Genomic DNA, 27,046 nt, shown 5'->3' with positions numbered 1-27,046 from the left:
TGCCTTAATTTTATAGGGATCCAACTAAAAAAAATTTGGTGCAGGGACCCAAATAAAAAGAAAGAAAAATGTAGGAACCCAATTAAAAAAAAATTAGTACAAGAACTGAATTAAAAGGAAAAAAGTACAGGATCCTAATTAAAAATTTCGCGAAACTATAAGAACTAACAGAGTAATTAAATCTTTAATTAACAAAATAAAAAAACATGTTTAATTTTTAAAAAATAATAATATCAAAATAGTATTTATTATAAAAGATATACACATAGCAAAATTCAGCTACATATATTTATAACTCAAGACAAATTAACATATAAAGAAAAAAGAAAAAAGAAAGAGAAGAGAAAGCTCTAGCTATATTTGTGTCCATGATGGCAAAAATTCTCAAACTAAATTAAAGGGTTTAATTTTGAAATTCATCTATCAATGGCAAATTCATCATCATCATCATCATCATCAACATCCATGAAGTTATTGTTGTTCATGGTTCCTCTTGTAATTGTTATGGTTCTTGCTTTATTTTTCCCTGGTCCAAGTGTTTCCACCACCTTGGTCTTAAATGGAAAACACAAATTTTCTTCCTCTTCTAATAATAATAATTCATCTTCTTCATTATTTTCAAACAATAATGGTGGAAGTGAAGATGTTATGCTTACTAATAAGGAGGAGAAGAACAAAACTATGGCTATCTCTAAGGTATATTCTTTTTCCCTTGACAATTATTTATTTTTTTTTTTAATTTCCTTTGCTGATTTCAATTATTCTTAATTAATTTTATGAAGTTTGATTAAGTTCTCTTAGTCAATTAACATAGAGTAGAATTAATTACTAGAGAGGTAGAAAGTAGAAACTTAAAATGGTATTATTAGTTTATTACCTCCAATCAAAAGTAATATTTTTTTCTATTTTTTCTATTTGAAAGTTGTTTTCTTTCACAAATAATTATTCTATAAATAAAATGTAAACAAAAAATTAATTATATTTTGCTTACTATGTCCATATTATTAAAGAGGCAGGGGATTGGAGAGAATAGTGAAAAAGAAGAGATAATAAAGAAGAAAGAAGTTTTATCAAAAGGATAATGTTTAAAAACATGTATCTAACATAATTAATTATTAATAAATATAACAATTAGTTTGTAACCAGAGGTAGTAAATTAACAAGTATATTAATAACTGATAAAGTAATTAAAAAGTCTTAACTAATAGCAGCGGTTAGAAACAAGAGATTAAACTGGAAGAAAGAATTTATGTATTATTGAGTGTGATCAAATTGTCTGTTCAAGTTATTTAGAATGATACAATATAAAAGGATATTTATATGTACTAAGAGAATCGTAATAATAAATATTCAGATATACTAAATAATACTAATTGATCATAATTATATTCTAACAGCAGCATCTTTTAATTTGAACAGTTAAACAAAAATGAAGTTGATCTCAACATCTCATCAAAACCTTGGCAAGTGAATGAATCTTATTATGTGCCTCTTCCTCCTTTGAATGAATCACATGTTGTTCCTCCCAAAAAAGAGTTCAGCATGTTAGATAGAATAGAAGCTGGTCTGATTCAAGCCAGAGCTGCCATTAGAGAAGCTAGAAATTGGAATCAAACTCAAGATCCAGATTATGTTCCAGTAGGTCCAATGTATTGGAATGCTAAGGCATTTCAGAGGTACCTAATAATCCATTATTTTCTTATGTATCAAATTTTCTTAGAGTTATAACTATTATTGGGATGAGAAATAAGAATAGTTTAATTTAATTAAAATATACTTTAAGGTTAATTTTAAGCATGTATAATACATAGATATTTCCTATCTCATGCTAAAGTTTAACTATTATTTATAATGATAAAAATTAGTCACCAATCCATCATCACGTACAAAAAATATGTATTTGACATCTCATTAAATTTTTTTATTATATTATTGTAAATATATTTGATTATTTATCTCTTATATATTTGATTATTTTATTATATGACAAATTTAATTATTCTAGCGACGGATTATTTAGTTAGAAATATATATATTGACTGATTTATTGACTAATTTTAATATATATGTATTTTTTTAGATTTAATTACTCTATCAGTCTTTATAGTTTAACTGAATTTTCAATTAGGTCTCTATACTTTTTTTTTTCGATTGAGTCTCTATACTATATCAGATTTTGTAATTAAGTCCCTACCGTGATAAAAATATTGGAATTAACGGAATATTCCGTTAAGTAAAACGAATATGCCTAATATTTGACTGAATATTCTGTATAGTTTAACAGAATATTCTGTTAATTTCAATGTTTTTGTCACGGTAGAGACTTAGTTACAAAATCTGATATGGTATAAAGACCTAATTAAAAAAAAAATATAAAAACTTAATTGAAAATTCGATGAAATTATAAGAATCAACAGAGTAATTAAACTTTTTTTTAATTATAAAAATTGAAATGGCAGGAGCTACTTAGAAATGGAGAAACAATTCAAAGTGTTCATATATGAAGAAGGGGAACCACCTGTTTTTCATAATGGACCATGCCTAAGCATATACTCATCAGAAGGGCATTTCATAAATGCAATGGAGATTAATGAGCAATTTAGAACAAGGGATCCTCAAAAAGCACATGTGTTTTTCCTTCCTTTCAGTATAACAATGATGGTCAAATTTGTGTATAAATATAACTTTGACTATGGTCCCATAAAGAGAACAACCATTGATTATATCAATCTCATTGCTTCAAGATATCCCTTTTGGAACAGAAGCCTTGGTGCTGATCATTTCATGCTTTCTTGCCATGATTGGGTATGTAATTAACTACCTCACTCTAATTCTCTAGATTTTATTATTATTAGTTAATTAAGAATTTAATTAATTTGACTTGAAAAAATATCATTATAATTGATTCTTCTAGCAACATGTTATTTCATTTAATTTCTCAAGACTACTATTTGTGATTATTGGATAGGAAACAAATTTACCTACTATATGATTTTTTTTTTTTTTTTGGTGACTAAACAAGGAAAGAAACAAAGCAAAAACTATTCTAAATCCGAGCGGATGATTCGTTGGAGATCAACACTAGGCTCAGACCAAATAACATGATTAGAGTTACTCTTGGCACCATATTTAGCCATCCAATCCGCAGCTCTATTTGCTTCTCGGGACACCCATTCAACGTGAACAAGCCAAGGACGAGATAAAAGCTCCTGAATCTTGTGAACCAAATCTGTTACTTCAGATGGATACCCACTTGTAAGCTCATGCATGATGGGCAGAATGTCAAGGCAATCTGTTTCACATATAATATCCCTCAAACCGCAATCCCAAGCTAAAACCAGCCCCCTCCAAGCAGCAAATAATTCACATCTGATTATAGACCAAGGGGGAATGCTTCCAGAGCAGCCCGAGATCCAATCTCCCTTAGAATCTCTAATAATACACCCAAATCCCGCTAAATTTGAATCCATATACAAGCTTGCATCACAATTAACTTTAAAACTATTGCCTACCGGTGGTTCCCAACACAGGCAATTTCGGAGAGACCTAAAGGCATTGCTTCGATTCCTGTAAACCTGTAAGTCCTTGGCGGTAATTCTGGCCAAGGCAACAACCTTATGGTCTGTCCAAGGGTTGTCAGTGTTGAATATGTCATTGCACCTATGTCTCCATACCCACCAAAGCCCTGCACCAAAGGACGCCTCATTGTTAGCCAAGGCCTTCCGAAACCACTCTTCAAGAGCAGTACCAGCCGTCGAGTCCAGGATACTAGGATCCAACATATACCAGATTGCCTTTGATCGTTCACAGTCTCTAAGGCAATGCTCCATAGTCTCCTGCGCCTTGTTACATCTCTTACACATATCTGAAGAAGCTAAATGCCGCTTGAATCGAAAGGTCTCAGTTGGTAGAGCATCATGTAAGCTAAGCCACATAGTAAATTTGAACTTCTCTGGAATGTTTGTGTTCCACAACCAGTTCCAATTACTGTTGGCATTCCAATTTAATGTTTTCTTTAATAACCATCTGTAACCCTCCCTTGCACTATACTTTTTTGTTGCTGCAGGCCACCACTCCCACTGTGGCTCCAACTCAGTCAAACTAGGATATCTCAGACCATAAATAAACTGCTTAATCTCATGCGGAATAGGCGTGGTAAGACTATCAACCTCCCAAGACACCCCTTTCCACAAGTCAGCCACCATGAAATCTGATTCAGAAATATGTACATAAGGAACAAGGTTGCAAAGCTTACCAAAAGGAGTCCACTCATCATACCAAACTGATTTGTGGACATCTCCAATATTCCAATGAAGCCCTTCCTTGAGATGCTCATAGGCACTAACAATGTTCTTCCAGGTAGCCGATGAAGAATTTCTACTGTTTCCGTTCATACCAGATTGATTCCTGAGATATTTATGCTTCAGAACCTGCACCCATAACTTCTCACTATTATTTAGACAATCCCATACCAACTTTCCCAGAAGCGCCATGTTAGCACAGGAAGTATCCCTAATACCCAATCCTCCTGCCTTTTTAGGAGTTATGGCGACCTCCCACCTGACCAGAGGCAGTCCTTTTCCAGTCGCTTGGCCTTTCCACAAGAATTGTCTCATCAAGGAATCAATTACTATATGATTGACTTAATGTGAGTAAGTAATAGTTTGAATAAAAGGATAACTAAATTTATAACTGTTTTTTTGTGTAGACAAATAAATTTTTAACCTAAATTAAATATTTATAGATTTTTATTTGTAGACAAATAATTTTTTTTATTCAATAAAAAATCTCTGTGTCTCGTTTTTTCAATGATTAAATCTATAAGTATTTAATTTTTGTTAAAAAATAGTCATGAGAACATATTCATCATTTTTTTTTTATAGTTGTTGTTATTATTATTATTATTTAATTATCTAAGGAGTTTTATTTTTTTTAATAATTGCTATTGGAAACAGAGGCTAGTCTCATTTCAAAGTATAGTCAGATAGATAAGGAAGGAGAATTCCTAAGACATAATATAATAAATAATTTTTAATTTTTTTTGTAGAAATTCAGGTGCAGTCAACTTCACGTGAAGTTAATAACTGAGAGTCGTTAGATAATTTGATTGATTTGACTAAATTTTCATCTAACGGCTCTCAGCTATCAACTTTACGTGAAGTCGACTGCACCTGAGTTTTCTCCTTTTTTTTCTTACACATGTTTTTTTTTTTTTTTTTAACATTTTAATTTCAGGGTCCTGTGATATCATTTGCCATTCCAAACCTATACAAGAATTCCATCCGTGTGCTATGCAATGCCAACACCTCAGAGAGATTCAATCCCACAAAGGATGTTTCTTTTCCAGAAATCAATCTCCTAAGAGGCTCAATAGATGATTTTATTGGTGGGCCATCACCATCACAAAGGCCCATTTTGGCCTTCTATGCAGGCAGGAGTCATGGGCCCGTTAGGCCCATTCTCCTTGATCATTGGTTCAACAAGGATAAAGATATTCAACTCTACAAGACCCTTCCAAAGGGTGTTTCATATTATAGTATGCTTAGAAAAAGTAAGTTTTGTCTTTGCCCTAGTGGGTATGAGGTTGCAAGCCCAAGGGTAGTTGAGGCAATTTACACCGGTTGTGTTCCTGTGTTAATTTCTGACCATTATGTCCCTCCATTTAGTGAAGTATTGAATTGGAAGAGTTTCTCAATTGAGGTTTCTTTGAAGGATATTCCAAAATTGAAAGAAATTCTTATGAGTGTTTCTCCAAGGAGGTATATAAAGATGCAAAGAAGGGTGGGACAAATTAGGAGACATTTTGAGGTACATTATCCAACTAGGAGATATGATGTCTTTCATATGATTCTTCATTCTGTTTGGCTTAGAAGATTGAACATTAAAGTTCATGATCATTAATTAGATAGATAACCAAGAAGTTTATATAATTTGAGTATGTTGATGGCAATGCCGGAGATGACAGAAGATTTTATGGTTAGACCAGTTGGTTAGGTTATTATTTTTTATTTTGTGTCGTTGTCTTCTGTCCTTGCTTCACTTCTTGTGTTGAGCTCCTTCTTTCAAAAAAAAAAAATTTGAATATGTTGAATCTTTCTCACCCTAATAAATAAAAGTTTGTTGTCATTATTGTATAAAATATTTTATATTTTATTTTGTTTTGGATCTTATTCAATGATATGATGTATGTATAAAAATAGAAATACAGAGACACAAGGATAAAAAAAAAAAAGGAATTTTACACACTAAGAATAACTTTTACACTTTATTAAATTTTCACCACATAATAATTTTAAAAAATATATGATAAAAAAAATAAATGAGTGATTATTTATTAAGCAATGTACAAAACTACTTCAAAGAAAAACAATGACAAAAATAGTTGTAAAGTGTTAACTAAAGGTGTAGTAGGTAATGGTACATTGTTGTAAATGTGCATCGATATTCAACTTGTATATAAAAATAAGCTCCCAAATTAATTAAAGATGTTTGCGAATTGAATCGAATACGACTAAAATATCAATCTGATTTGTACTACAAAATTTATTTTTATAAATAAATGTTAATAAAATTTCTTTTTTTCATTCTCAAACTATTTTTTTCATTTTTTTAAACATGCTAAACTAACCTTTTTTTTTTAAATAACAAAAATAAAATAATATAACATAAATAAATAATAATTATTAATCAAATTAAAATATAAATAAAATATATATTATTTATTTATTATTTAGTATGAATATACAGATCGAATTCATAATGCAAATATAAATATGAGTAAATTGATTCGGTTAGAGTATGAATTCGATCATTTTACGAATTAGATGCGGATAAATATCACAGATATTTGAATATTAAATATGATTTAATTTATGAATACTTCTAAATAACTATTAGTATAAAATATATAGTAAAAATAAATTAAAATAATATATATTTATACACAAATATAAAATAACTAATTTAATACCTGAATTTTCTTCTTTTATGTAAATACAATTTGCAATGATCTTATCCAAATTGTTCATATGCACAACTTCATCTTACAATTACTTGTATATTGACTATTAAAAAGAGCAATATCTATATTAGTCAAATATAATTTTTAAGAAGTAATTTTAAATTTGAGTTAATATGAAAAGAAAAATAATAATTAAGAGTCCCTTGTTCTTTTTATGGAACCACATTTAAGTTAGGTCGAATTAAATATTATTTAATTTAGTTAGACTTACTTTATAAAAAAGATTTGAATGTATAATATTATTTTTTTAATTGTATTATTTAATTTAATTAGACTTGATTCATATAAAAATATAAATCTATAACATTATTTAAATTTTTAATAATAATATTTATTTTCGGTTTTTATAAGTTATTCATAATCCAAATTAATTTATGTTGAAATATCTAAATATTAAATTCAGTCCTACCTAATCATTAACAGTTTCTTATTATAACTTTTTATTTTTCAGATTTCATTCAAATATTTTTAAAATTTAATTTCCTTTTTAAGTTATAGTCAAGTCTCTTAAAAATAGAAAAATGAATCAATCCAACATTTTAATTTGGTGGAAACTCAGGTGTAGTCGACTTCACGTGAAGTTGATACCTGAGAGCCGTTAGATGATTTGATTAATTTGACTAAATTTTCATCTAACGACTATCAGATATCAACTTCACGTGAAATCCACTTTACCCAAATTTTCACCTTTTAATTTAAAATTTGAGTCAAATATCATCTAGATTCTAGAATCCATGAAAGATATACAAATTCAACCACCATTCATATGCACTACATATTAGTATATCAAATTCTTCAAGTTTCTTTACCCATGAAGAATTCCACTATAGATTTCACACACACACACACATAATAATGCCACTCATCTTAATATATGAGCCACCCCAAACTCACTCGAATTAAACCCTATTCTCGGTTTTGGATCCTATATATGTTTCGATAAATTCAAGGTTTTTGTCGCGGGAAAATTTAAGCCATCAAATATTACTAATCAATAGTTTTGAACCCGACGAACAGATTGCGGCATTTTTAGAGTCAGATAGCGGCAGTTTTTAGCTGCCGCCAAATATAATGGTAGTTAAATAACCGTTTTAAAATAAAAAATTGCTAAACAATTAGCGGCAATTTTTTAAATTGCTAAAATAATGACCGTAAATCAAAATTTTGTGATGGATTACTTTTGTGGCAATTATACCCGCTGTTATATTTAAAATAAGGTGAAAACTCAAGTGAAGTCGACTTCACGTGAAGTTGATATCTGAGAGCCTTTAAATGAAAATTTAGTCAAATTAGTCAAATTATTTAACGGCTCTCAAGTATCAACTTTACGTGAAATTGACTGCAACTGAATTTCCACCTTAAAATAAACAAAATAAGAAAAAAATTTAACTTGGTTGATTCGAATATTACTTTACTGTTTATTTAAATAAACATAAAATTTTGAATTTTTTAATATATATAATAATTCATTAATCCACAATAAACTTTTAAATAAAATCCAAATCCACTGTAAATCGGATTAGGAATAGTGGGAGATATCAAAGAGAGAGAGAGAGAGAGAGTTAATTGCATGCATGAGTTTCTGCTGCCATGTGTACATTTGTAACTGAAGCCACAGAGAAGAGGCAGCTGTAACATGAAAAGAAGGGAGGATTAAATTAAAATCATGCATGCCCAGATTCTGAAATCCCAAAAAGCCTTCAACTTTGAAATCAAATCATCATTACAATAATGGGTTTTTGTTATTGGTGTGGTTCTTCATCATTGAAGCCATTGTTGTTGATGGTTGTTCCTCTTGTAATGGTTATGGCACTTACTTTTGCTTTTCTGAATGGTCCAAGTAGTAACAATAATAATACCTTGGTGCCACTACTTTGGAGCTCTATAACTCCTTCTTCTTCTCCTAATAATTCTTCTTCTTTATTCATCAACAATGGTGATGATAACAAAACTATGCATGCCTTTGATGATCATCACATGTTTTTCTTCAATAACCTCTCTTACTTCTCTCCTCCACCACTTTCTCTTCCGGAACAATATGTAAGATCTCTTTCTTTTCTTTCCTTTTTTTTTAATTTCTTTTTCTTAAAAAAAAAAAAATCTTTTACTAGAACATGGTATATGTTTAGGCCATTATTAGGCTATTAAGCATAGTCTAGTAGTAAGGGTTGACTGATGTTTCAATTTGATCTTTGAAGAATAATGAAGTTGTTGCAAGTATGCTTTGTTTAAGTTTTTGAAATTTCAAATGTATAGAGCCAACCATTATTATTTGTTGATGTGTTAACAATGAGTGGCAGGTCAACATATGCATGCATAGATTCAAAGTATAATAGTAATATTAGTTTTAAATTACTCTTGATTTTAAGTTTAATTTCTTAATTTTTGTCAAGGGAAAGTAATGCTAGTTAGACAAAAAAAAATAGCAAGAACTTGCCTTATTTAACATTAATTAATTGTCGCAACAATTAATGAATGCTGAATAAGGCAAGTTATCGCCGTTTTTTGTTGATTTTCTTTGGTTACCAAACATTTCCGGTAAGAAAATGCATCCCCGGTCATTTTGTATCTAGCAATATAATCTTACTCTCAATTTGGTAAAATTTTGGTTTTTAAAAGGTAGTTTATTATATTAAAGCTAGTCTTTTTTAACAGAAATCTTTGGTAACCAAAGAACCAAAAACAACCATAACTTGTCTTATTTAGCATTCATTAATTGTTGCGACAATTAATAAATGCTAAATAAGACAAGTTTTGACTTTTTTTTTTGTCTCCCTAATATTACTGTTTTTTTTTAAATAGCTTTTATAATGTATGTTTGGTAAATCATAATAAAAGTGACTTTCTATACCTATTAAGTTATAAAAATTCTGCTTGGTAAAATTATTTTTAATTTTTAAAATTACTTCAATAACATAAATGTAATAAAAATAAATAGATATTTATTAATATATAAAATTATATTAAATTTTATAATTTTGAAAAATATATGTTAACATTAACAGTTTATTTATAATTCACTAAAGATGATGACTCATTTTTTTTTCTTTTTTTGTTTTTCCTTTTTGGGAACAGAACCAAACTGAGGTAGTTGATCATGACATCTCAAAAACTTGGGCAAGTTCAGCTCCTTTGAATGAATCTTATGTTGTTCCCCAAAGAAAATTCAGCATCTTAGATAGAACTGAAGCAGGTTTGCTACAAGCTAGAGCTGCTATTAGAGATGCAAGAAATTGGAATCAAACACTTGATCAAGACTATGTTCCAATAGGTCCAGTCTATAGGAATGCCAAAGCATTTCACAGGTAACATATTTATAATTTGTACACTAATTAAGAAAGTACTATCAGGAAATTTTTAACTAAAATGCCCTTAATTTATAATAATTAATTCGAAGTGTAATGTTTATACTTGCTTATCAAACCAAGAAATTTTATTTTAAGTAATAGTTAGATATTAATTACTATGATTATGATTATGATTATAAATATACTGGGTAATATTTTAAGGGCAAATTAATGGGCTATAGCAATTCCTAGTAAATTTTTTTTTTTTGGGTTGCCCATTATATAGTATCCCTTAGTCCCACAGGTCAAACTAATTCGTCGTGGATCTGAGTTCCATTTAAGGATCTGTTGTTGATCAATGAGTTGCTGGACGTACATGACGGAATTTGAACCCACAACACTTGCTTAAGTAACTCGACCAACCCAAATTAGTTGCAATTCCTAGTGAATGATACTAGGTAGTACAACTCGTACTCGCTTGTAGTAACAAGACGGAGTCTATATAAGATACGGATTTGGATCCTCTAAAGTTTGAATTTCACTTTAGAGAGTAAAGTATAATCTCTCACTATTGAATAACTTCTCTTTCATATTTATTATTGGTCCCACCTATGAAATCAATGGTGAGAGATCACACTTTATCCTCTAAAATGAAATTCAAACTTTAGAGGATCCAAATCCATAAGATACGGTAGGGCAGGGTGGAGTCAGTAGTGTGAAAACCCATCCCTATCCGTCTCGTTGTTGTTTCTAAACAATCCATTCCGAAATTATGATGAGTAACTACGTTATAAACATTGATTAGTACTAAGTGATCATCACAGGTTATATTAAATATCCTTGATATGGTATGTAGGAGCTATTTAGAAATGGAGAAACAATTCAAAGTATTTGTCTATAAAGAAGGGGAGCCTCCAATTTTTCATAATGGACCATGCAAAAGCATATACTCAATGGAGGGTAATTTCATCCATGCTATTGAGATGAATGAGCAATTTCGAACAAGGGATCCTAAGAAAGCTCATGTGTTCTTCCTTCCCTTCAGTGTAGTAATGATGGTCCGATTTGTGTACGAGAGGAACTCGCGCGATTTCGGCCCCATAAGAACAACTGTCAAGGATTATATCAATCTCATTGCTGGAAGATATCCTTATTGGAATCGAAGCCTTGGTTCTGATCATTTCATGCTTTCTTGCCATGATTGGGTAAGTAGATCTAACTCGTTCGAAACTAGTTCCTTTAAAATAAGAAGGTTGGTAAAGTGAGAAAGTGACTGTCTAATCACCATTGATCGAGTCCTGAATTACATCTTTATTCTTAATGTCATCATATTAGTTCTATGATGATCTTAGATGCATATGAATACACAAAATGATAATAATGTTGAGATTGATTATTCAAAATTTTTTAGGGGCCAGAGACTTCATTCTCTATTCCTTACTTATACAAGAACTCTATCCGTGTATTGTGCAATGCCAACACCTCTGAAGGTTTCAACCCTACAAAAGATGTTTCTCTTCCTGAAGTCAATCTCCAAACAGGTTATTAGGTTATTCTCATCATTAGTAATTTAGTAATTTTGAATTCTAGTCCCTTTTCACTTAATTCCAATCAAAATAGGTGAAAACTCACACGTGAAGTTGAGAGCCGTTAAATGATTTGAATGATTTGACTAAATTTTTATCTAATAACTCTCAGTTATCAACTTTACATAAAATTTACTGCACCTGAGTTTCTACTTACTATTGATAGACCAAACGCTCCTTAAATCCTTATAAAAATGTAGGTACAATAGATGGTTTTCTTGGTGGGCCTTCCGCATCTAAACGCTCAATTTTGGCCTTCTTTGCCGGTGGGGTTCATGGGCCCATTAGGCCCATTATACTTGAGCAATGGGAGAACAAGGATGAAGATATCCAAGTCCACAAGTACCTTCCAAAGGGGGTTTCCTACTATGGTATGCTTAGAAAGAGCAAGTTTTGTCTTTGCCCTAGTGGGTATGAGGTGGCAAGCCCAAGGGTAGTTGAGGCAATTTACACAGGTTGTGTCCCTGTGCTTATTTCTGACCACTATGTCCCTCCATTTAGTGATGTCTTGAATTGGAAGTCTTTTTCAGTTGAAGTTTCTTCAAGAGACATTCCAAAATTGAAGGAGATTCTAACAAACATCTCTTCAAGACAATATATAAGGATGCAAAGGAGAGTGGACAACATTAGGAGACACTTTGAAGTGCATTATCCTCCTAAAAGATTTGATGTCTTCCATATGATACTTCATTCAGTTTGGCTTAGGAGATTAAACATTAGAATTTATGATGATTAATTCAAATTGTTTATATTGCCAATTACCCTAACAAAATGTGATTATGGTATATCAAGGACCGAACTCCTAAAATTACTATTTATATTGAATGTAATTTTTATACAATTCTAAACAAAAATACAAAAAAAAATGTTTGATTTTATTCTTATTAAATTGATGAAATAAAATAGAATATATAATTTTATTTTTATTATTAAGTCATATTATATAAAATAGTTAATATAATTATAATTAATCACAAATATGTGTTAGTCTACAATGATAATTTCATATTTATATCATGAGTAATTCTTCCGAAATCAAACTCTTCCAATTTCAAATTAGACTAAAAAGTGACCATGCATTGATGGTCGACAGAACCGGTTTGACTATAAAGCATGAAACTCTTTGCTTTCTTATTTTTTTACAAATTGCCACGTGGACATTACAACTCTCCTCCTCTCATGTTTCCAAACATAAGAGGGCATCTTCTATAATAATAATAATAATAAGAATGTGGAAACTCAAGTGTAGTCGATTTCACGTAAAATTGATAGCTGAGAGCTGTTAGATAGCTGAGAGCCGTTAGACGTTAGATAGCTGAGAGCCGTTAGATGAAAATTTGGTTAAATCGGTCAAATCATCTAACAGTTCTCAACTATAAACTTCACGTAAAGTCGACTGCACCTGAGTTTTTACCGAATAATAATAATAATAATAATAATAATAATAATAATAATAATAATAATAATAATGCCTTAAAGAATTCTTAGAACTAGAAATGAGAACAATGTAGAATATGTCATGTTACTTCTCAAACACAACGTGTCAAACCTCCCAAGCATGGTTGCCACATGTCATAACATTACCGTTCCTTCCACGTGGTTCTCTATTCTATTAACACGTGTCCACTCACACCAACCTTCACAAATCTTCCTATACTATCCTTATAATCATATAAATTATCAAACGCCACCTTTATTCTTTCACACCCGTAACAAACTAATATATTAGCAATACATTTGAGTGATTAATAGCATCATCAATCATGGAGTCAAGGGAACAATTGAAGGAAGAAAGAGCTGAACAAACTGCAAAAGATCTTGAAGAAGTTAACAAAGCTAGAAACCATGATCATGATGAACAACAACAACAAAAGCCAGGTGTAATTGGTTCAGTGCTAAGAGCAGTTCATGACACATATGAAAGTGCTAAAGATGTTGTTGTTGGCAAAAGGGACAACACTACTACAAATGCAGCATCATCAGATATAACTACAACAAATACAGGTGAAGAATTGGGAGGATTTGGTGCTGGTGAAGTCAGAGATATCTCTATTGGAAAAGCCAAGAATGCAAAAGGTTCTACAAAGGAACAAGCTGGTAAGTTCATACATATATTTAGATGGTTAATTCTAATTTTGTTTCTGCTTTAGAATTCAGATTTTTTCCTTCAATATCTCTTTTATTTCATCTTCATCGATGCCCTTAATTGTAGTAAATTTTAGTCTGAAATTAATAGAATATGCCAAACAATGTATAAGAAAAACAAGACACAAACAATGTATCTTAGTGTTATTAGATTATGCAGCTGAAAAGGGAAAAGAATCAAAAGATGCTACAATGGAAAAGGCAGGTGAATACACAGATTATGCATCACAGAAAGCAAAAGAAACAAAAGATGCTGCATCTCAAAAAGCAAAGGAAGCTAAAGATGCAACCATGGATAAGGCTAAGGAAGCCAAGGACAAGACAATGGAAAAGGGTGGTAAGTAATACTAACACCTATGTATATGGTCCAATAATGTTTTAGCATAATGAGATGTTTAAAATTGGAAATTTAAGAATGATTGATGAGGGTGTTGTACGTAGGTGAGTACAGAGATTATGCTTCGGAGAAGGCGAAGGAAGGGAAGGACACCACGGTGGGGAAGCTTGGGGAGCTGAAGGAGAGGGCGATGGGTTTCTTGGGAGGCAAGAAAGAAGAAACAAAGCAGAAGAGTGGAGAGACATTTGAAGCAACGAAGGACAAAGCTTATGATATGAAGGAAGCAACAAAGAACAAGGCTTCAGAAACTGCTGAGGCAGCAAAGCACAAAACCACCGAAGCTAAGGACAAGACCAAGGTCTTCAATTTTGTTCATCTTTTTTTAAAAAAAAATTGAACTACTATGGTCAAATATAAGAAATATGATAACTATTTTCAATTAAAAAAAAAAATTATTGTCAACTATTATTTTAGTTGGTGAAAACTCATTGCAGGACGTGAAGTTAAAATTAATAGTTGAGAGTCATTATTTGACTGATTTAATTAAATTTAATTAAATTTTTATGTAACTGCCCCCAATTATCAATTTTATTGTGTAAAGTTGCATGCAGCTGAGTTTCTATCAATTTAGTTTAGATATATTGCTGAGTAATATAATGATGTTTTGATTATGAGTAAAGGAAAACTTGAGCGGAGCAGAGGAAGAAGCAAGGAGGAAAATGGAAGAGCTTAAGGTGGAAGGTGGAGGAGGATACAACAGAGATCTGGAAACCGCCGCCGCCGCCGCCGGAGACAAGCCGTCTACGGTGAGATTGCAAAAGACGCGACCGGTTGCGGTGGCCGAAGCCTTGAAAGCATCTGATCAGATGACAGGACAGGCCTTCAACGACGTCGGACGGGTCGACGGCGACGATGAAGTTTCCAAGTAAAACAATGAAAATAATACTACTACGCTGTATATAAATAATAATTACTTTTGTAATAAAATTATTATTGTAGAATAATACTTTGCTTTGTTTAATTTCCTTCATTATGGCATGCTATCTACAGATCAATTTTATTTTATTTTGTTTAAGAGACTAATTAAGAAATAAGAAGCCAACAAGTAATAGTTCAAATGGTATAGTTTCTCTTATCTTTGATAAAAAAAAAAATAAGTAGTATTTGTTAAAATTTAAAAGAATGAATCATAAAGATGTGTTATCTTTTGCATTAAATATTGGGCCTCTATTAGGCCCATTAAGGGTTTTATTATTCTTTTCTTTTGGCAGTGGAATGTTTTGTTGGGAGTTTCTGTTTTTTATTATTATCAAAGGTAATCTTCACTGCTTGATAATTTCTTTATGTAATTGAAAGATCAACATTTCCATGACCAAAAAACTATTGTAACAGATAACTATCATTTCTATTCAGAGTAGAATCCATCGGCGGATAAACATGACCTAGAAAATTGTCTGTACGTCTAAATTTTTTTTTTTTCCAAATTGATGGCTAGAAAAACCAAAGAGGTAATGTTCAATTTGGTTTTTTAAATTTTCATTATTGATTAAAAAATAGTATAAAATCTTGAACAGTCCCATTGAAGCGGCAAAGACATGGCATGTACTTCAGAACCGTCTTAGATAACTTTACAGCACTTTTTAGTTTGATGTGTTCGATTTGTTGTTCCTAACTTCACTTTTTATTACAACACAACACATTATAACTCATCATCACATAATGTCTAATCAATTAATCATGATGCAAAATAATGCAGGATACACGTGTTCATGTGATTATAGTACTTAATGTCATGCTTAATGTCATTTTAGCCGGGGGAAAAAAATAGAAAAAGAAAATTGATAAAAAGGAGAAGTAACCTTAGCCGTCTGCTAAAGCTTTATTTTTCAAGTCCCCCCAAAAAAAAAACAGCTTTATTTTTCAAATTCTACCGTGTCTCTTGCTCTCTTTCAGTTTTTCGTTTCCTTGAGCTATAAGTAATATGCAAGCTAAGAGAGATACACAGGCTTTAACAAGTTTGGTGAAGATAAATGGATGTTTTAAATTTTATTTTATTTTATTTCATGTGTACAATTCATTATTGTTGTCGTGGAAAAAGAATAGTGCGACCCTAGTCAACGATGTAGTACAAATGTACCCAAAAGAAAAAGAAAATCAAGGGCAGGTGTAGTACAAATCCACAAAATAGTGTTCCTTTTCGGCTAATATTACAATTGATGTAGTACAGCCATATGAAAAGTATTGGATAAAGAAAATAAATGGTGAGTAACGATTTTAAATAAGATAAAATATTTAACTAAATTGGGTTGATCTAGTGGTTAGTTCATTAATCTATTTAATCAAGGGTTGGGAGTTCGAATTCGGTCTCGTATATGTAGCAACTCATTAGTCAACGGTAAACTCTTAAATGGAGTTCAGTACCGCGGCAGATTAGTTCTTGGCCTTAGGGGTGTTCATGGATCAGATCCGATCCGCATATCCGCGGTATTTATCGGATCGGATTGCGAATTTTGTGTAAATATTCGCATATTCGATCCGCATATCCACATATCCGCAAAAATAAATAAATAACTAAATATTATTTTTATATTTTATTTTAACTAATAATTATGATATATGTTGTATTATTTTAATTTATTATTTAAGAAATGTATGTTTAATATTATTTTAAGAGTAAACATATTTAAAAGAATAGAAAAAACAAATTTTATTGATATTTTTTAATAAAAATAAGCTTTTAAAAATATTTTTGTGTTTTGCGGATATATCCGATATCCAATCGGATCGGATCCAGACTTAAAAACTGCGGATATTGGATCCGATCCGATCCGATAATTTTAGTGCGGATCGGATCGAAATTTTGGCCATATCCGATCCGATCCACGTTCACCCCTACTTGGCCTGCCGGGTTGAAGAATACCGTGAGAAAAAAAAAGATAAAATATTTTAAAAAATAATAAAAATTGTGAATTACAATTTTAAATAAAACAAAAAATAATTAAAAAATTGTAAGTTATGATTTTAATTTTTTTAATTTAAAAAATTATAATTTATAAAATCGTAAATCAATTTTTTTTTTTATAGAAACCAGTACTTACGATTTGTGTTATGTATTACACAACATTTTTTTCCTGCAATTTTTTAATTATTCTTTTGACTGCTCAAAATTTATAGAATAGATGAGGACACGAATATGTAATTATACATATAAATATATATTTGACGTCAAGAAAAATATTAATTGTTACAAAATTCACTACGCTTAATTAACAATATTATTGAACATGACAATTAGGGTTATTTTAGGCTCAACTACCATTTTTATAATATAGCTTTTTTTTAAGTCTTTGACTAGTAACAAGAAAATATTTACTAAATTATACTGTGTTGTTGGTAGTGTATATTCTTATATATATATAGAAATAAGGCATCCAAGAATATGCACATGTCTTACTGTCCTAACTCCCAGCCCAGCATATTCATTCATGATTTGGACTCTTCAATATTCCCAACTCATGCAAAGATTGATTTTTGTCAACAAATATTGGTTTCTTCATATATAGCTCGTAGGGGATATATACGGATTTCATTTCTCTTTGAGTAAATATTTTTTTTGGTGTCCGACCAATTTGTTCACAATACAAAATTTTCTTTCGCAATTTAAAAATTTTTAATTGCTTTCCAACAATTCAAGTAATTAATTTAAGCGATCTTTCTTAATGAGCAATAGCTCAAATGGCATAGTCTTCACATACTCAATTAAGATGTTGCGGATTCGAGTCTCCTATCTTTGATAAAAAAAAAATTTAAGCGATCTCTGTTATTTGTAGGGATATTTATAGATCAGATCCAATCCGCATATCTGTAGTATTTATTCGAACACTTATAGAATTGGATTGCGAATTTTATGTAAGTATCTATATATCCGATCTGTATATCCGCAAATTTACAAAAATAAATAAATTAAATAAATAAATATTCTTCTTATGTTTTATTTTAACTAATAATTATTATATATGTTGTATTATTTTAATTTATTATTTAAAAAAATATATTTAATATTATTTTAAAAATAAACATATTTAAAAGAATAAAAAAATAAATTTTATTAATATTTGTTTAATAAAAATAAATTTTAAAAAATATTTTTATATTTTACGAATATATCCGATAGAATCAGATCGAATTTAAACACAAATATTAAATTCGATCCGATTCTGATAATTTTAATGCGATTAAGATTTTAGTTATATCTGATCGGATCAGATCCCGAATTCACCCTAGTTACTTGACTAAGCGACGCCTGTTACTACATATATTCGTAGTTTATAATAAGTTCTCTGACCACTTATTTAAATTGTTAAGGGAATGTTATTTAAATCGTTCAAGAATACATTATAAGATTATTGTTAATAAAAATTTTTAATTTTTGTTTTGTTTTGTAATTTTAATATACATTCTTAAGATACAAGTTAGTTGAATATATTTTATAATAATACATTTAATACGGATAAATATGGATATTGTTATTGTGTATATTAATAATGTCTCTGATCTTATCTTTAACCTTACCTGAATATGAGTGAGAGAGTTTGTCCTTACCGTCTCTTTTCAAATATTTTTGTGGATGGAGTAAGAAAACAATTCCATTTAGGCTTTGACCTCCTAAACCAAATAACTCCTAACTATACAAGTAGTAATGAAATAATTATTCTATTTTATGATATTATTTTAATAATTGAGACATGTTATCGAATTTGAAGAGTGGCATTAATTATCATTCTCCTAATTTATACCGTACCTTATACCCACCTTTCTTCGTATATTTTTGTGTCCACAAGATAAGAAATGAATGATGCAAAAGAAGAGACAAATTAAACTAATTGATTTCATTCATTTAAAAAGGAAAAACAGTAAAAGGCATAACTAATATTAATTAATAATATAATAATATAATGAAGAGTCAAATTACGGAGCTTAATCAATTAGGTGCAAACGAAATCATAACAATATTTTTAATACTCAATTAGAATAGAAATAAATAAAAGATATACGCTTTAAAATTACCATTATTTTTATTACTATTATATATTATATATTAGTTTGGTGGAACGAATATTAGGTAAAGTTAAAAAAGATTAACATAAAAATATTAGGAAATAATACATTGACAACAGGCATCATTGCGTAATCAAATCAAATCAAATCGTTACATATGAGGTAATAAATAGGGAAATTCTATATATAGTCTTATATGAGTGAAATAACAATTATGATTCATCATTTTAGTAAAAAGTAAGAAAAATTTATTAAAAAAAGATAGAACACAATTTATGCATGAGTGATTAGGTATTATTGTATATAATTACTCATAATTTTTATAAAAAAAAAAGTAAGCGAAAAAAAAATAAAAAGACGCAAATAATTTTAATCGATGTTATTTTATCACTTAATTTTTTAAATTAAAAATAAAATTAGATATATATAAAATATAATTTAAATATTGAGAAGATTTAACATGTAAAAAATTTTAATAAATTAAATTGTATAAAATAAAAATAATAAAATTTATAATAAAAATATTTAAACCAAGAAATAAATCACTAATAATAGAATAATATTGAGATCATTTTAAAATATTAAATATTTAAATAAAATAATTTAAATATTAAAAATAAATTTAAAATTTATCCTAAATATTAAGGGATAAAAAACGATATTTTATTCATCATCCTACATGTTCATCATTTGTCAAGAAAAATAGGGCAATACGTTTTATATTTTATGGATTATGGAAAGAATTTGGTTTCTCCATTTTGGATATAAAACTCTTTAATGCTAATATCTAAATTGATATATTATTACCAAATATATATATACACACACTGACACACACACAAGAGTTGTTAATTTTTACGCTCATTGTCTACTACTACAATTACTTTATATATGCAAAATAGTAATTGATTTTTCATTTTTACATTTATTGTTATGGTAGAAAATAATCAAATAAAAATGTAAAATCTATTTTCAATTTCTAGAGTATTCATATAAAATCCTTGCAAAAAGAAACTAACGTAAGATGGATTAAAAAAAAATGTTGATATCCAAACTATATTATACATAAGATAAATAATAAAATTTAAATTTATAAATACCATTCAAATGATATATATACGTAAATAAAACATTTAATTAATTTATATAAAAAAATCCATTCTAAAAGTCTTGGATTTAAATTTTTTAAATGAAAAAAATCCTCATAGACTCTTCCATTTTTATGGACTTCCAAATCAGATTAATTAAATTTATATAAAAAATTACTATTAGTATATTAGATATTTTGATACTTAATTTTAAGTTTTTTTTAATTTAAAAATACAAAAAATACTAATGTCAAAATAATTTTTTTATCTATAATAATTTACAAAAATTAATTTTATACTCAAGAAATATAATTTTGTATTTGATTTAATTCATAAATAAATTTTTTAATATTTTAAAATTTTACAAAAATTATATTTTTTTAACAAAAATATTACGTGTACAAAAAAAATTAATTCTCAAATTAATAATTATATAGATAATTAAATTAATGTTTATTTTTATTTATATTATTTTTTATTTTTAATGCTAGAAACTAGAAAGTAGGCCAATAAGTTATAACTAGGGTGTTTGCGATACGGTTTGATTCAGTTTTAAGGGAAAAAGTCATCCGATCCGAATGCTTAATTTATATGCAGTGCGGTTTGGATTGGACGAACTTTTTTTGAAAATCCGATCCGATCCGATCCGATTACAAGCGGTTTGGATTTGCGGTTTTTTAAATAAAAAAAATTAAATACTTATAACAAGTCTTAACATCAAATTTTAAATAATAAATAATGACATAACAAGTCTTAACATATCTTAAAAAGCCAACAATAACATAACAATAGAAATAAAATTATAGGTTAGTTAAAATAAATAAATAAATAATATTTTAAACATAAAATATTTATTAAATAATAATAATACATGAATAATAGAAAAATGTATAACAAATTGAACATGTTATAAATATAATTGTAAATATAATAATAAAATAATAATATAATAGCACATTATGCGGTTTGAATTGGATTGGATCGGATTGATTATGAAAAGTAGATCCGAAATCTGATCCAATCCAGCAGTTTGCAAAAAATATAATCCAATCAAATCCGAATTAGTGCGGTTTTAATCGATTTTCGGTTTGGATTGAATTGGATGAGTTTAATTTGGATTAATTTGGATTTGAACACCTCTAATTATAACTCAAATAGCATAATTTTCTCATACTCATCTAAGAAGTCGTGTATTTGAGTCTTCTATATTTGATAAAAAAAATAATAAAAACTAGAAAGTAGAAAGAAATACAATAGGGATACTGTAGAAGTACCAACCAATTGAAGCAGTGCACGTATTTCACTGATTAGAGGTAGCAGCAGCAGTTACACTTCACCAACCTTCTCTCTCTCTCTCTCTCTCTCTCTTCATTTTATAGGCACTTCTTCCCTCTCTGCCTCTCTTCATTCTCTGCTTTGTATCTTCTTCCAAGGTTACTTACATTATAATAAACACATTCTTGTTTCCTCAGAATCATGTCAATGTCAAACACTAGAGGTTTCATTGCATATCTTGTCTCTGCTTCCTCTGTTGCTGTTTTGTCTGCTGTGTTACTCATAAACCATGCTCGTCATCATAATCATGAAAGCAAACCATACCTTACTACCAATACCCTTTATGAATCTGGAGTTCAGAAAGTTTGGCCTGTAGGTGTTTGATCATATTCCCATGAGAACTTTTTGAATGAATTTTGCTGCTTTTTTTGTGTGTGAATGTAACAAGAGCAATGGTTGGTTGTTGCAGGAATTGGAGCTGAATTGGAGGGTTGTGTTGGCCACAGTGATTGGTTTTCTTGGGTCTGCTTTTGGAACTGTTGGTGGGGTTGGTGGTGGTGGCATTTTTGTTCCCATGCTTACTCTCCTTGTTGGCTTTGATACAAAATCTGCTGCTGCTCTATCTAAATGTAACAAAATTTCTTATATTCCAATACTAATAATTCATTTTGTTACTTAGACTTTCACAAACAAAATTGATTCAAATTCTTTTACCACATGTATGGAAAAAATTCCCACCCTGAATAGTTAGTCCTACCATGATGAATATTCTTGACTCAAATAGGATTGTTTTTGGAGGCTATCTACTTGTGATTTTGACAAATAAAATTATGACCCCTTTTCTTCTTTTGGTCTTTCTGAGTGGTTTATTGTTCATTAATCATTGATACATAGCATAGTTGTTTGTGAAGTTACTGCTATTTGGTTTGTGTTTTCGTTTTCTGTTTGAGAATAAGTGAAAACAATAATATATGGTTTTTTGATCGTAGGTATGATAATGGGGGCATCAGCATCATCTGTATGGTACAATCTGAGAGTGCCACATCCAACAAAGGAGGTTCCAATATTAGACTATGATCTTGCACTTCTGTTCCAACCTATGCTCTTGCTTGGAATCACTATTGGTGTTTCTCTCAGTGTTGTCTTCCCCTATTGGCTCATCACTGTCCTCATCATCATTCTCTTCATTGGCACATCTTCAAGGTCCTTCTTCAAAGGAATTGAGATGTGGAAGGAAGAGACTCTTCTCAAGGTAAAAAAATAATTTTTTTTCATGATTTTAGATCATGATGACACTATTTGGAAAATTTAACTTATCAGATTTTTCTAGTTTTCTTTATAATTTTATTTTGTTTGACCCCTTTTTGTTTTCTGCTTTGTTATGTGCAGGAAAAGGCCAAGCAAGAAGAAACTATAGTTAATTCACGTGGAGAACGTAGGTTTCAATAATCTTATACATTTTTAATAATTGTTTTATCTTTGTAAAGTAATGAATAGTAAACGGTGCAATATAATTTGGGTTCAATGATTGGCATGATAACATGAAGTCATGAACAGTTTTTTGTGTAGAGCATCAACTTATATTATATTCATATGCTAATATACTATAGTGGTAATTTGTTTATTTATAAATTGTGTTTTGAGTTCTAATTGTGTTAATGACTTTTGCAGTTTTAATTGATACAAAATATGAACCATTGATCCCCAAAGAAGAGAAGTCAGCTCTAGTATGTAATTTTATTTATTTTTTTATTATTAGATGATTATTTAAATGAAAATGCATGAAAAACGTGGTTATATTATCATAATTATTGTTGTTATTGTCTATGAGAGGAACTAATTAACCTTTATTACACTTCAAAAAAAAAAATCATATTTCAGGAAATAATGTGTCTCAACCTTAGATGGAAAAGGATGCTGGTGTTGATGGTAGTGTGGCTTGGTTTCTTGCTGATTCAAATCATCAAAGCAAGTCTCTTTGTCTCTATCTTATTCTGTCCAAATTTTTTTGATGTTATTTTTTTAATATTATTTATTTTAACATGTTTGGTGGCGGTGGTTGCAGAATAATACAAAGGCTTGCAGTGTTTTGTACTGGGTGCTTTTTGGATTACAGGTTGGATAAAGTTCAATTAACAAATATAACCTCAAATTATTATTTATTACTACACTTAGTAGTGTGTGGTTTGACTAATAATTGACATGAAACTATGTTTTCTTTTTTTGTGTTTTCAGTTTCCAATTGCATTTGTGGTGTTTGGGTATGAAACAGTGAAGTTGTACAAGGATCACAAGAAAAGAATCACAACAGGGTGCTTAGATTACATATGTGAGGCCTCAATAGCATGGACACCTATGAACCTTGCATTTTGTGCATTGTGTGGAATCATTGGTGGAACTGTTGGAGGGTTACTTGGTTCTGGTGGTGGATTTGTTTTAGGCCCTCTTCTCTTGGAGATTGGTGTTATCCCTCAGGTAATTAAAGTATATAGTATGCACATTTTCAAGGTTTTGTTGACTAGGTTAAGTATATATGCTACTTTGAAAAAATGTGTTGACTAGGTAAAGAATATGTATTATGGAGTTAAACTTTAAAATAGTCTCTTAGATTGATTGCAAACAGTAAAATAGTCTTTGAGATCCCAAGTCCCAACTGTTAACATGTTGTAATTTTTTCAATTTCATGTATAAAATTGGTGCAATTAGAATTAAAAAATTTATTTTAGTATACGCAGTCAATTTTAGAGATTAAGTTGGGACTTAACTCGTTTTAACTTATTTGTAAAGAATGTAAAGTAAAGTTGACTTTAGAATTTATGAGCTGATTTGAGTGCCTAAAAATCTTGATTTAAGACTAAAAATCAATAAAATTAACTTCTAAATATTTTTATGTATGTCATTGGCATTGCAGGTTGCTAGTGCGACAGCAACATTTGTGATGATGTTTTCATCATCTTTGTCTGTGGTTGAATTCTACCTTCTCAAGAGATTCCCTATTCCTTTTGGTAATTTTTTCAGCAACCCTCTAAGTTAATGGTAGTTTTATGTATAAAAGTTCAAGTTTAATTTATAAACCTTCGTATAAAACTTCTTTTACAATATTTATCTGAACAAAAGAACTTGACCATAGGTTAATATAAAAAAGTTCTATACAGACAATAACAATACATATAAATCATTTTTTTACTGTGCAAATAAATCAAAATTTTATTGTATTTTTTTGGCAGCCTTATACCTCACTACAGTGTCAGTTTTGGCTGGATTCTGGGGACAATTCTTTGTAAGAAGATTGGTTAAATGTCTTGGAAGGGCTTCACTCATTGTATTCATCCTCTCTGGTGTTATTTTTGCAAGTGCTGTCACCATGGGTAATAAACCAAACCAAACTCAATTGCTCATTCATATGACTTTTTTACCCCTACATAATTTACATTGTTAAACATTTTTTTTAACTTTTTCAGGTGTTGTTGGCACTGAACAGAGCATTAAAATGATAAACAACCATGAGTTTATGGGATTCTTAGGATTTTGTACAAGTCAGTGATTAAGATTTTAAGTGTGTGAAATTAGTAGCACCAAACAATTTGGAAAAATTATTGAGAGTCAATTAGTGTGTGTGAAAAGATAGGTTTTGCATTAAGAGCACAAAAACATTATTTCCAAATGTTGGTCAATGCCTAGTTGACCAACAGGAATGAATGAAAATCTGTGTCTCCCTTAAATAACAAAGGCTATTTTTGCCTTGGTCTCTTGTGTGAAAAAAAAGAGTCTCTATGGTTTGTGTTAGTTCCTGGCTAACACATACATATCTTATTTTGTACTTTGTCATTTAATTAATTTGTATTATTCTGTTGGGGGAATCATTCAATTCCTTCCCAATATTATATTTATATTATAATATTTCTGTTTATTTTTCTTTTAATTATGATTGTGATTCAACAATCAAGGTATTGGAAAGTCACCAAAAAAATCAAGGTATTGGTGACCCCACAATGTTCAGATATTAATTCTCATAAAAACTGGTGGAGCATAAATGATTTAGATCTTTAAATAATTAAATCTTCAAAATGTACTAAATAATTTAGCAAATGGTGAACAACTAACAACAATTAAAATTTAGTAATTTTATTGTTATTTACTTAGAGTGTAAAAGATTTTAAAATAATTAATGTTATTTAATCAAATGATTGTATTTGTAAGAATTTGATGTAGTAGACTATTGATTTAATTGTCTTTATTATGTGCACAATTTTTTTTGTTTTGGTTGCCCACGGTATCCCTCAACCCGACAGGTTAAAGATTAATCCGTCGCGGATCTACGGGATTTGAACCCCGATATTTGTTTAAGTGGACGAGTGAGCTGACCACTCGGCCAACCTTTACACAATTTTTTTTTTGTGCATACAAATGAATAGACCAAATCTATATACTTTAATCTCAAATTTTTCTGTTCCCATCTCTCTCATTTTCTAGTGGTATTGAATATGTGAAGAAGTTTTGTGGAACTTGGCTACTATAAACTTGAAAGAGGCTCCATGATTATTATGGTCTTGATCCAAAAGTGAAGAGTAAAATAATACCATTAATATTTTAAATTTAAATAAATATATATAGTACTAAATGTATGGTCCCTGCATGATTGTTGCATTTTTTGGAATCTATCACCAAATTGAATGAATTTTGGGACCAATGTTTTTCCCTTTTTTGTCATTGAAGATGGAGATTAAGGTACCCTATGTATGAATATACGGTCGGAATTATTTGATTAAGACATCATGTGGCCAAATAAGCAAATAGCTGGTTAGATCTTTGAATCAAATCTTAGATCTTTGGTAACACCAAAATAGTGTTTTGTTTTGAAACGAAAAGGAAATAAATTATACGTGGCGGTTGCTTAAACCATCACTATTAAATATCATTAATTTTGTTTTTACTTTAATAATTTATGGACACAGATTTGGGAAAATATTAATTTTTGTATAATTAAAATAGTATTGGCCGAAAATCATAATCAATGATTCTGTGCTTAGCCTACATCCATTATGTTATGAACAGAACAAAATAAATTTGATAGAGGCATATATTAATTGACAAAATTTCAATGTAACATAATTGGCTTGATAATACAATCAATAAAAGTGTCTTTGTAAATTTAAATATTTTATTTAAGATAATTTTGAGAATCCAGTCTCAGTGGATTCATCAAAAGACATTCTTATAAATATTAGTCTTGGTTGATTCTTTTTTTA

General features: G+C 29.5%; 4 protein-coding genes across 6 annotated transcripts; all 4 read left to right on the top strand.

Annotated features, from left to right (window-relative positions):
- Positions 1-280: 280 nt before the first annotated feature.
- On the top strand, positions 281-6,139 carry LOC107628063 (putative glycosyltransferase At5g03795). The gene is made up of 4 exons (XM_088504346.1): positions 281-696; positions 1,420-1,676; positions 2,460-2,805; positions 5,236-6,139. The coding sequence occupies exons 1-4, from the start codon at positions 427-429 to the stop codon at positions 5,899-5,901; spliced, it is 1,539 nt and encodes a 512-aa protein (XP_088360472.1). The 5' UTR covers positions 281-426; the 3' UTR covers positions 5,902-6,139.
- Positions 6,140-8,667: 2,528 nt separating this feature from the next.
- Positions 8,668-12,769, top strand: LOC107626430 (putative glycosyltransferase At5g03795). Of its 2 annotated transcripts, none has more exons than XM_088504343.1 (5): positions 8,668-9,061; positions 10,097-10,326; positions 11,165-11,513; positions 11,720-11,849; positions 12,095-12,769. In XM_088504343.1, the coding sequence occupies exons 1-5, from the start codon at positions 8,753-8,755 to the stop codon at positions 12,628-12,630; spliced, it is 1,554 nt and encodes a 517-aa protein (XP_088360469.1). In that variant the 5' UTR covers positions 8,668-8,752; the 3' UTR covers positions 12,631-12,769. The 2 variants fall into 2 exon arrangements, with proteins under 2 accessions (XP_088360469.1, XP_088360470.1); XM_088504344.1 differs by having other exon boundaries at positions 8,677-9,061; positions 12,104-12,769.
- Positions 12,770-13,586: 817 nt separating this feature from the next.
- On the top strand, positions 13,587-15,397 carry LOC107626431 (uncharacterized). 2 transcript variants are annotated; one of them, XM_016329311.3, is made up of 4 exons: positions 13,587-13,991; positions 14,191-14,376; positions 14,481-14,734; positions 15,057-15,397. In XM_016329311.3, exons 1-4 carry the CDS (start codon positions 13,658-13,660, stop codon positions 15,303-15,305), a joined length of 1,023 nt encoding a protein of 340 aa, XP_016184797.1. In that variant the 5' UTR covers positions 13,587-13,657; the 3' UTR covers positions 15,306-15,397. The 2 variants fall into 2 exon arrangements, with proteins under 2 accessions (XP_016184797.1, XP_088360471.1); XM_088504345.1 differs by having other exon boundaries at positions 13,588-13,991; positions 14,200-14,376.
- Positions 15,398-21,824: 6,427 nt separating this feature from the next.
- On the top strand, positions 21,825-25,707 carry LOC107626429 (Sulfite exporter TauE/SafE family protein). Its single transcript, XM_016329309.3, has 11 exons — positions 21,825-22,169; positions 22,267-22,426; positions 22,787-23,049; positions 23,187-23,232; positions 23,469-23,524; positions 23,679-23,765; positions 23,863-23,913; positions 24,033-24,272; positions 24,709-24,802; positions 25,025-25,165; positions 25,259-25,707. The coding sequence occupies exons 1-11, from the start codon at positions 21,999-22,001 to the stop codon at positions 25,339-25,341; spliced, it is 1,392 nt and encodes a 463-aa protein (XP_016184795.1). The 5' UTR covers positions 21,825-21,998; the 3' UTR covers positions 25,342-25,707.
- Positions 25,708-27,046: the final 1,339 nt, after the last annotated feature.

This window comes from Arachis ipaensis, chromosome B2 (genome assembly GCF_059453495.1).
Source record: "Arachis ipaensis isolate K30076 ecotype BB chromosome B2, ASM5945349v1, whole genome shotgun sequence".
Lineage (NCBI taxonomy): Eukaryota > Viridiplantae > Streptophyta > Magnoliopsida > Fabales > Fabaceae > Arachis > Arachis ipaensis.
This window is presented reverse-complemented; position numbering and strand designations above follow the sequence as displayed.

What these genes read in the sequence shown, in the direction of transcription:
- LOC107626429 (XM_016329309.3), top strand. Translation starts at nt 21,999, where the DNA reads ATGTCAATGTCAAACACTAGAGGTTTCATTGCATATCTTGTCTCTGCT. An exon ending in GGGTGCTTTTTGGATTACAG is followed by an intron (nt 23,914 to 24,032) that starts GTTGGATAAAGT and finishes TTGTGTTTTCAG; the next exon opens with TTTCCAATTGCATTTGTGGT. An exon ending in TGCAAGTGCTGTCACCATGG is followed by an intron (nt 25,166 to 25,258) that starts GTAATAAACCAA and finishes TAACTTTTTCAG; the next exon opens with GTGTTGTTGGCACTGAACAG.
- LOC107628063 (XM_088504346.1), top strand. Translation starts at nt 427, where the DNA reads ATGGCAAATTCATCATCATCATCATCATCATCAACATCCATGAAGTTA. An exon ending in AAACTATGGCTATCTCTAAG is followed by an intron (nt 697 to 1,419) that starts GTATATTCTTTT and finishes TAATTTGAACAG; the next exon opens with TTAAACAAAAATGAAGTTGA. An exon ending in AATGCTAAGGCATTTCAGAG is followed by an intron (nt 1,677 to 2,459) that starts GTACCTAATAAT and finishes TTGAAATGGCAG; the next exon opens with GAGCTACTTAGAAATGGAGA.
- LOC107626431 (XM_016329311.3), top strand. Translation starts at nt 13,658, where the DNA reads ATGGAGTCAAGGGAACAATTGAAGGAAGAAAGAGCTGAACAAACTGCA. An exon ending in CAAGACAATGGAAAAGGGTG is followed by an intron (nt 14,377 to 14,480) that starts GTAAGTAATACT and finishes TGTTGTACGTAG; the next exon opens with GTGAGTACAGAGATTATGCT. An exon ending in AAGCTAAGGACAAGACCAAG is followed by an intron (nt 14,735 to 15,056) that starts GTCTTCAATTTT and finishes TTATGAGTAAAG; the next exon opens with GAAAACTTGAGCGGAGCAGA.
- LOC107626430 (XM_088504343.1), top strand. Translation starts at nt 8,753, where the DNA reads ATGGGTTTTTGTTATTGGTGTGGTTCTTCATCATTGAAGCCATTGTTG. An exon ending in TTTCTCTTCCGGAACAATAT is followed by an intron (nt 9,062 to 10,096) that starts GTAAGATCTCTT and finishes TTTTGGGAACAG; the next exon opens with AACCAAACTGAGGTAGTTGA. An exon ending in TGAAGTCAATCTCCAAACAG is followed by an intron (nt 11,850 to 12,094) that starts GTTATTAGGTTA and finishes ATAAAAATGTAG; the next exon opens with GTACAATAGATGGTTTTCTT.